Source organism: Mytilus californianus, unplaced genomic scaffold (genome assembly GCF_021869535.1).
Source record: "Mytilus californianus isolate M0D057914Y unplaced genomic scaffold, xbMytCali1.0.p SCAF_1, whole genome shotgun sequence".
Lineage (NCBI taxonomy): Eukaryota > Metazoa > Mollusca > Bivalvia > Mytilida > Mytilidae > Mytilus > Mytilus californianus.
The window spans coordinates 33,504,740-33,515,347 of NW_026262581.1; the positions used below are offsets into that span (position 1 = coordinate 33,504,740).

At 33.6% G+C, this 10,608-nt stretch overlaps 1 protein-coding gene across 1 annotated transcript; it reads left to right on the forward strand.

The window, feature by feature from the left end:
• The first annotated feature begins 67 nt into the window (after positions 1 to 67).
• LOC127719318 (glutathione S-transferase-like) lies at positions 68 to 3,394 on the forward strand. The gene is made up of 2 exons (XM_052225411.1): positions 68 to 213; positions 3,298 to 3,394. The coding sequence occupies exons 1-2, from the start codon at positions 68 to 70 to the stop codon at positions 3,392 to 3,394; spliced, it is 243 nt and encodes an 80-aa protein (XP_052081371.1).
• Positions 3,395 to 10,608: the final 7,214 nt, after the last annotated feature.

Genomic DNA, 10,608 nt, shown 5'->3' on the forward strand with positions numbered 1-10,608 from the left:
CAACAATATAGATAATTGCACAGTTGACGCTAGATTATTCCGACACACCTCATGATCTAGATCAAAGATGCCGGTTTATAAATTAGAATATTTCAATGCAAAATCTAAAGGAGAATTAACTCGTTTATTATTGTCTACAGCCGATCAGGAGTTCGAGGATGTTAGAATATCTGTGGAGGGATGGCCGAAATATAAATCTATATTATCTAGTAAGTAAATCTGTTAAAACAAAATTTCCTTCACAATTTGTTACATATAAGTTGCTTCATCATCATGCATAACGTAAATGTTAAAATATTACAAACCTTGACATTGTGTATAGTTACATCTAAATTTCTAAAATTTACACCATTCTTTGTACCCACTGCATTCAATATTTGTAAATGAAAACATATACACGGACAAAACAAATAGAAACCCTCCCCTCTCCCCCCCCCCCCCAAAAAAAAACCAACAACAAATAAACAAAAAACAAAAAACAAAAAACAACCTTATATTTATATTTTTGAAACATATTTAAATATGTATTGCTACAGAGATATAAGGACATGTCCTACATCTTGTCGATCCTTATTATCTTTGGCTTGCACAAGATCGTGTATTTTGTAGACTGGGTATGACCTCTTTTACCCAAATCGGTTGGATGTGTACTGATTGATATTTTAGTTTGCATTGGAATACATGATTTATGTATTAGTTGTAATTGGATCTGAACTAGCTTTCAGTAACTACGCATCCTCTTAGATCAGTACTTTGTGTCATTTGTCATTTAGATAGTAGTTTTTGTTTCGTGCTACATGTAGATCTGATGAGTCAAACCTTTTCCAACAGATTTTTAAAGATTGTTCTCATGTCGTGGTTTTAGGTTGTGCTATTACACCATTGTCTAGGAAGAGTTTAGAGCTCGAATACATTCTAACACTGTCAAGTATGTGTCTTTCCTACGCCAGGAGTCTGTGTGGTTGTCTTTGCATGTATTTGTTTTTGGTTTTAATTTTTTTTTATATCATAAATCAAACCGTTGGTTTTCTTGTTTCAATAGTTTTATACTTTGTCTTTCCTGTCGGAGGCTTTTAAAGCTTACTATACGGTATGTTTTTGCTCAAAATTGAAGGTCGCACGGTGACATATACATTTTGTACTTGTTCACATCTAATGCCATTTTGTCTCTGGTGGATAGTTGTTTCATTGACAATAACTCCATTATTTTCATAACAAATAAAAAAAAACAGGAAAAAAGGATACAAGCACTGTTCTGATATTCTCTCATAACACATGTTTCAGAAGTAATCATTGGGTAATTATCGTCCAATGGCAAATATTCTATGCATATTGAGGTCGAAAAGACAAGGCATCCACATCCAAAAGCTGATGCAATGAGGCTGTGTATTTATACATTATACATCCCGCACAAGCAAGCATACGATGGAACTCTGGGGTAAACATATGGCACAAATTTCTTCGTCTAAGGAGGAAAACTCACCTGCGAGAAGTGCTCGTTTTTTTTGGCTTTATAAATACGCAACCGCGTCCGACCAGTAAGGGCAGGTTAATCCTGATTCCTCGTCTATATATAATAATCTGCCACTATCCAAATTACCCTTATTATTTAGTAGTAGTCCAAAATTATCACGCTTCATATCGGTCTATCCATTTTGCACAGCCTTCCTATTGTATTAATTGTTAATTTGTTCTTGTCATTTGAACATGTAATGATGAATGAATTTCATAAACACTCAATCAATCTTTACTATTATTTTAATGCCGGACTGAAGAAATTTAGGTGACCATATTTCTATTCAAAGTCATTCCTCGGGATTCGCGAGTTATCCAAAAAAACATAACATAATCATAAATCAGATAGCAATTTATGTAATCGAACACTACAAAAACAGACATTTAGAAATATTTGACACTATATTTTTCGAGTAACAGAGACTACCACTTTACAAAGACAATTGGATCCAACTATCGTCTCAATAAGAAATTATGAAATGCATTAAATTTTGTACTTTCCATTAGTATTCTGAAATCTAGAACAAAGCATCGGATAGTTTAAGGGGGTACAGAACACCTAAGGGAGTTAACTCTTTAAAAATCAGCTGAATGGTTTAATCACATACTATTAGTAAAGAGAAATCAAGCTTCTCAATGATCAAAAGTAGTGTTTGTCAAACCGCTGCATTGTATATATCCAATGAAATTATTCCTGTAACTTGTGTGGTTCAAATGTCTTGAAATTCTTATATCTTTGTCAATAGGTCAAATAGAAATAAGAAGATGTGCTATGAGTACCAATGGGACAACACTCCATCCAAGTCACAATGTGTAAAAAGTAAACAATTATAGGTCAAAGTGCGGCCTTCAACACGGAGTCTTGGCTCACACTGAACAACAAGCTATAAAGGTACATATTTTTTTCAAAATTTTATGAAAATTAAACGAACCAAATCTTTTTTTAGTTTTTAGCCAAAGTGTTGGTACCCCTTTTAAGCACAAACTAGTAACTTTTGTAATGGGCGATGGAAAATCTGAGTTATTTTGTAATTGAGATTTTTCTGCTAAACAGGTGATATTATTTAGTAATCCAATTTGTTCCATCGTCTTTTTTTATCGTCCTAAACATTCAAATCATTGCAGACATTTGATTATAAGGCATTTGGATATCAAATAATCTATTCTTAGCCACATTGGGATCTAAAGTTTCTTTCGCTAAAGAAAGAAGGATTGAAAAGTAAAAAGATAGAAAAATAATTAGTCAAAATGACTTTAATGTCGATCAAAAGAGATACAAAAATAAATAGTGCCGGTGAGAGAATGGAAAGAATGAAGTATAATTGATGAAATTATAAAAAAATGAAACAAATTTCATGACTGCAACAGCATTGTACAGTTAGATCATAATATTTGACTACATATTAAAGGAAATTGAAAGTAAAACGTAAATATGTGTTGTTAATTAATTTTCGAGAGCAATTATTATACATGAGTATCCATGATATATATTTTTTTTCTCTTTTTCTATGACTCAATCAAGTTAATCACAGGCAGCGGGAAGGGGATAATTGCTAACCCCTAATTTTGAAATCTCCTTTAAAAGCAGTATATATATATAATGACGCTTTCATTATCCGATATCAATTATGAAAAAATAGTTCCTTGATACATATACTTCTTCGGATTAAGTCTGTTAAAAAGTTGAAAATAATATATAAATGGGACATTAAAAAACACAAGTTGAAGAAAGAAGAAGAGCAGGGCTTATATTTCATACAAGATATATATAATATATTACAGTACTCCGTTTGAGCAACTTCCAGTGTTAACAATAGACGGAAAAGAAATGTCTCAGTCTGGAGCGATGAATCGCTACCTTGCTCGAGAGTATGGTTAGTATTTTAAATTTATCCGTTAACTGTTCAATATAAAGGTATTCTGGAGTGTGTACAAAATATAATGAAGTTAATTTAACCTGTTTGCTTCTCTGTATATTGTGTCACATACTAACATTGGGTCATTGAGACCTTGACTTCGACCTTTGAATCCGAACAGAGGTTGCTAACTTGATTGAAATATTGTTAATTCAGAAATTATTGCAAATTTGATATTTTCGTGCGAATAATGCAACAGGACATTCATTGCATTAATTAAAACTCGCATTTTTGGACAGTCGTCAGGGATTCGCAATAATAAATGCAAGCATTAATTTCTTAATTTACAGCATACAAACTCCAGACTTTGTTTTTTAGTTGGTATATTTATGTAAGATTGTAACTATGTGTCAACCTCGCACAGATGCAAATGATCATATAAAATGAATATGCTGGAAGCCAACAATCTTAAAATGACACAGTCTTGATACTGAATTTCGATCTGCTGCCGTGCAACCACTAAAATGCATTTGCAGGGGTATTAATCCCGATATACGGACAGCTCTAATCTAAGTATATTTTCATTAAAGTATTCCAGCTGAAACCAACACAATCTTTCACTAAAGTAGTTTACATGTGCAACCAAACTACCCTTATATCTTAAGTTAACCAAAGATAAAATGGTACGAGCAAAAAACAAATAAACTCGGAAAATTCACTGAAAAGATAAAGACGGGAGAAGAGTTATTTGGAGCCTCATTTGACCCCAACAATTTGATGAAAATTTAAACACGTTTTTAGGAAACGTTTTGCACCATATGATATATGATTAAAGATGAAATAATGAGGAAAAAAAAGGGTCCTACGCTCAAACTGGTGCTTAGGGCCGTCTTAAACTTGCAGTGATGTGAGAGTTTTTGTTCCGTGTTGAAGGCCTCAATGTGACTTTGAGACGAAGAACATCAATAAAAGAGCTGTTCCTTTGCTTGTTATTTATTTTTCTGTGCATATTCTGATTTTTTGTCATGGATGGATACCCCATATCCTTTCTTTTCTACTTTAAAACTTGTATCTGATATTAAATGCAGTTCTAGTCGCTTAAATGTCAAAGGTCACAAAAAATCAACGAAGTGGTTAAAAACGTATTTGACAAAGCCCAACTTCTCACAAGGCAAAATTTGTTGGCAGTTAAGTTTCTACAAAAATAAACTTACTTTTTAAATATCTTGATGATCGGAAGTAGTACTCTTTAATATTTACTTATGTAGTCAAGTTGCTAAATTTGTTATTTCCTTATCATTTTTCATATATATGTATATATAATAGTCTAAAGATTTGCGCAACGGTACTTATCTTTAGACGTTTATATTTTTGTCCGTATCTGCGCAGTATCGTCTATTCTGGACGATCCGGTACACATTAAATTTGCTGTTTGGTCCTTTTTATAGACTTCTATATATATATATACTTTTTATTACAACGATATAATTTATATGCATTTTCTCCTTTTTCTCAAAATAACGGTACCTATTTAGACATTTAATTACCTTTCGGTGTATTTTGAAATATCAGTGTAGACCAGAGGACTCATCCGGCCTATGTCTACTTCCTCGTGATTTAATGGTGAAGTTGAAATCATCCCTTCGTAAATTTTACGGACGCCATCACGAGTTGGTTGACCGTTATGGAATAACCGTTTCACAGATGATATCGGATATGTTCCTTATGTCGTAACTACAATACCCTTCCCTTTTCACGAATGTGACCTACCGAATTAGACTATTTACCGGATTTGTAATAACATAAGCAACACGACGGGTGCCACATGTGGAGCAGGATCTGCTTACCCTTCCGGAGCACCTGAGATCACCCCCAGTTTTTGGTGGGGTTCGTGTTGCTTAGACTTTAGTTTTCTATGTTGTGTCATCTGTACTATTATTTGTCTGTTGTCTTTTTATTTTTGGCCATGGCGTTGTCAGTTTGTTTTCGATCTATGAGTTTGAATGTCCCTCTGGTATCTTTCGTCCCTCTTTTAATAGATCACATGGTCTTTAATGAAATATAATAGTTCGATTGGAATTATTTAGACTGACAAACAAGGGCGGGGAGTGGACATGAATATTAAGGGATTAGAACAGGTGCGCTGACATGTTTAAGGGTTCAAGCTACACATATATCAACCGCCATACAATTCTATAGCATCGTCCAATCGAACGAAAGCGTCAACAGAAACATTACAAAACCAGCAATAATGATAAATGGACAATAATTGGCATGAAATTAGAAATGTCTTGCAAGATGAGCAATTATTAATCTAAATATCAGCACAACAATGTTAAAACAAGTGACAACTCTACGACAAATCCATCCATTGGATCACCAGTGAAGGGGGATACACGGCTGAAAACACATATTGTATTCATAATTACTCTAAATATCAGCACAATAATGTTAATTCTGGAAATTTGCGGAAGCAAATTTTTGTTCTTCCCTCCCCGGGATTCGAACTCATGCTATTGGGATATCGAGACAACACCGCCTGCACTGTGTCCAGCGCCCTAGACCACTTGGCCACCAAGACACAGTGCAGGCGGTGTTGCCTCGATATCACAATAGCATGAGTTCGAATCCCGGCGAGAGAAGAACAAAAATTTGCTTCCAAAAATTTCCAGATTTAACATTGTTGTGCTGATATTTAGAGTAATTATGAATATAATATGTGTTTTAAGCCGTGTATCACCTTCACTGGTGATCCAATGGATGGATTTGTCGTAGAGTTGTCACTTGTTTAGACGTACTTATCAGAATAATTATTTCTGTGACTGTATCTTCGATCCTTTACGATAGATATTTAGCTAATCTGCAATCAATTCCATCTTCATGCCTAATATATCATGTACTGTGTTACAACTCTAGATTCTACTGACGAGGAAAGATAACACTAGGCCACCGAAAGCTGAATTATTAAGTTCAGTCTAGATGGCCGAGTGGTCTAGAGCGCTGGACACAGTGCAGGCGATGTTGTCTCGATATCCCAATAGCATGAGTTCGAATCCCGGCGAGGGAAGAACAAAAATTTGCTTCCGCAAATTTGCAGATTTAACATTGTTGTGCTGACATCTAGAGTAATAATTATGTATACATACAAGTCTAAATTGAAAACAACGTTCAAACCTATGATTGCGTTGGATAAAAACCGCAATTTTTATACGTGTGCATGCAAAACAAATTTCTTGGTAGAGGGGTCTAAATACAGCACAAACAACATTTTCCAAAAGACAAAATAAAAGTGAAAAAGCAAATTTTAACAAAACGCATTTGACTAGCAGGTCGAACAACGGATGTTCTTAAACCCTGCTGACTGCCATTGGCGATTGTCAAATAAACGGATCATCAGATGTAACAAAATGGATCTTAACTATTAATTTAATACCAAACAGAAAACAATAAACTTACGGAAAAGATGGTATACAGCAAGCAAAAGGTGCAAAAATTAGTACACCATATCCGGATTTCGACAATTAATGTCTCTTCAGTGATGTTAGGAATCGAAACGGTATTTGGAAGGCCATATAATTTACCTCAATTTAGGATAAACTCTTGAATTTTGAAGAGTCGAAATACTAGTAGGATGAACGGATCATATAAACCCGAAGGCAAATATAATACAAGCCCAAACGAAAAAGTATAAACAAGTCTAAAGTTTTGTCTTTTGGAAAATGTTGTTTGTGCTGTATTTAGACCCCTCTAACAAGAAATTTGTTTTACATGCACACGTATAAAAATTGCGGTTTTTATACAACGCAATCATAGGTTTGAACGTTGTTTTCAATTTAGACTTGTTTATATATATTTTACTACTGTTTTAGAGTAGAACTTTCAAAATCTGATTTATGAACGAACTGTCTAACACTGTTCTGAGGTCATACTGTTCGGATCTGGTCTAGGGTAGAACTGTTCGGATCTGATCTAGGGCGGAACTGTCAAAACCTGTTATGTGATATAATAGTTCTAAATACCGTAAATAGAGCAGCTCTCGATCTTCATTTGGAACGTTTCAAGTCGTCAAAGAAGTCAGGGGAACTTTAATGGATTTTCCCTGTAAGACATATTTAAGATAAGAGCGGGGCACGGTGTCATATTGACATATTCTTATTTAAATTTACTTTTTTCTCAAAAATATCTGTATTTGTATGTAAAAATTCTTTAAAGAAGGATTATATTTTTTATATTTCAGTAAGTAATGTAAAAAATAATATGTTTTAAAACAGTACAGTTCAAGGAGCACTTTGAGATGTTAATTGGGTAAATAAAGAATTTGGATTACATTTATAAATTAAACTTAAAGAAGAGTACGAAAAATTAATGCTTGATGTGTACCAAAGTAAATATGATCCGGTAGAACTTAAAGAAAATGTACAGAGTATGCGAAAATATTTTTTTTGAGTGGAAAAATGTTTTTTTATAGATATTAATGGAAAAATATTGTTTAATGTCATTTTCGGTAATCTAGTGAACGTAGTAAAGAGCAGAAACTCTGGGAAGTTTCAACCCCTTGCCCTTTTTAATTGAATCTCTACTAGAAGTTATACTGAGTACGTAAATAATTATAATTACACCGACGAATTGAACTAGCCTAGGGTATAATGCGGCTCTGAAATGGAAATGTTTCATTACTGATTTATGCTATTTACATCCCCAGTATCCTCGGTAGTGATTGGGGCGTGTGTCCGCCCGTTTTTACTTCCGTCCCACTTTTGTGTTAAATTGGATTACGCATTATTTTGATTGTTCTTTATCTAATAAAATATTCGAATTTGAATAAAGTACGCAAATGATCCGGAATCTCCGTGAAGGTTACCAAAAAATTTGGGTTTTGGCAAATACCACGGCAGATCGGGTAAACAAGATATACCCAGAACGGTGGTAGCATATGAACGAAAAGAATTTGTTAAAAGACTGATTAATTGATAGTTGTTTGCTTTTCGTCCAGTGGCAAATATTTCATTCATGTTCAGGATGAGTACATATAAACATTAAATACAATAGGTTAATCCTGCAATATGGGTTGACCGGGATGGTGGGGGATTTGGAACGCCACTGGCAAATGAGGGTACTTGTATATTGGATAAGGACAGATATTTTCCTTGCAACAAACCACCTACTGACCCCCTGAAAGAGTTGTTGCAACTGTTTATAGAAAATACCCCAGCTTTCAACCGATTGCAATCTAAAATACATTTATAAGGAGTATTTATATGAGAACAAAATCGTCTGCATCAACTTTTAATGAAGGACATTGTAGATCATTGCGTAATACTGTCGCTTGTTTACGCTGGTATAGCACAACTAAAACATCTAGAGTTAAAGATGTCCGTTTATAAATCAATATCTTTTGAAAGCAAAGGTAGTGGAGAATTAGTCCGTTTATTATTGTCTATTGCCGATCAAGTAAGAATAACTGAGGAAGCATGACCAGAATACAAATCTATTAAGTTTATCAGTGAATCTACACAATTTGTAAAGTTGCTTAAATGTATAACATGTAGGCGTGCACATATTACATAACACGTTACTGTATGTTATACTTAAATTTTAAACTTTTTTTTAGCATCAGTACCTGTAGTTATTCATATTTAATTATAAGAAACACAAAACACAAGCCGCCAATAAAACAACAATAACAAGCGGAAATCACTTACATCATACATGTTAAACTATATATATTGTTTTTTTTATATATAGTTTAACATGTATGATGTAAGTGATTTCCGCTTGTTATTGTTTTTTTTTTATAAAATATAGATGATATATATAATATATATAAAACGTCTGAATAATAGTCAACGATTTTTCCCACGAGGGCGCTGGATCGTTACGAGTAACGATATATACATGTACACAATAAATAAATCATATAAACGCCTAAAAAGTGTACACAACAACACCAATAACAAAAAAAAGGAACTATAAATGTAATTATTTATAAATATTTCGGATAACAGATATCCTTCATCAGTGAATATTATTGTGATGTTGAATGAATCATATATCAGTCTACTTAGATTAAACTATTATATATATATATATCTCATCTATATTTTATACATGTTCAAAGGTTAACTATATGATTAAAATATATAACCACACTCCATTGTTTACAACAGATGCAACACTAATAGTAATCAGATGCAATCAAAATCGGAGCGGAGCGAGGCGAAAATAATTTTTGACGATTTTATACTACAACTTGTATAAATATCATGAAAAACATGAGATTCAAAAAGAAATTCTGGTAATCAAAGGGGGGCGTACGCCCTCAACGACACTACCTCCTGGATCCGCCACTGCACATAACAGAGACTTTTGGACTAAAAACATAACTTATACTTTAATATAAGTATCTGACGGCTATCTCACAGTCTCAATTTTTTTTTAAATTGAGATTTATTCTAGTTAACGGGAGATAATCCAATTACATTGTCTAATACATATGCAAAATACACCCCATACTAGTTATGTACAAGTGACGTCGCAAGTATGGAATTCTTTGCTAAGAAATAATATTAAGTGGAGGAATACAGAGCATATAAAGAACGGAAATAAGATCTTACATGTAGAAGCAAATGTCGGATAAGTCTGATATTTCTAATCATTTGTGGGTGCTTGTGTCATTGCTACGAACACCACCACACGTGGAAAATTATCTGAATGTGGCAAATTCATTGAATCTGTCATAAAAAAAAACCCCAACTATTTCTAAACGATGATACTCGTACGAAATCGCTGTCAGACGTCCGAAAGGTTGAGAAAAACAATCATGTTTACAGCTTTGCAAGTTCTAGATCGTGCTCTCTTTCTGTTTAAAATGAAATCACGTTTATGTTGTTATTCATTATTTTATACATGTAGTGCAACAATTGTTGATATTTTTGGATTTATATCAAATCACATTTTTAGATACATAACAACCCAAGGGTCAATTGTGGTTTAGAAGTTTTCTCATCCTTGAGTATAGCCATAACTAATAAAGGGAGAAACGTCAGTTTGATTGTACAGGATGCATAAATACTCAGCCATTTCCGGTCAAAATGTTGAGGGTTAATACAATGCCTCTTGTAAAAATAGTAATATGAAACGTTGCAACAATATTTTAGGGGACTGTAAGTTGTTAATTTGTTGCAAGGCAAAATTTCTGCTCCTAACAAAAATACCCAATTTTTAGTGGAGGCCCGAT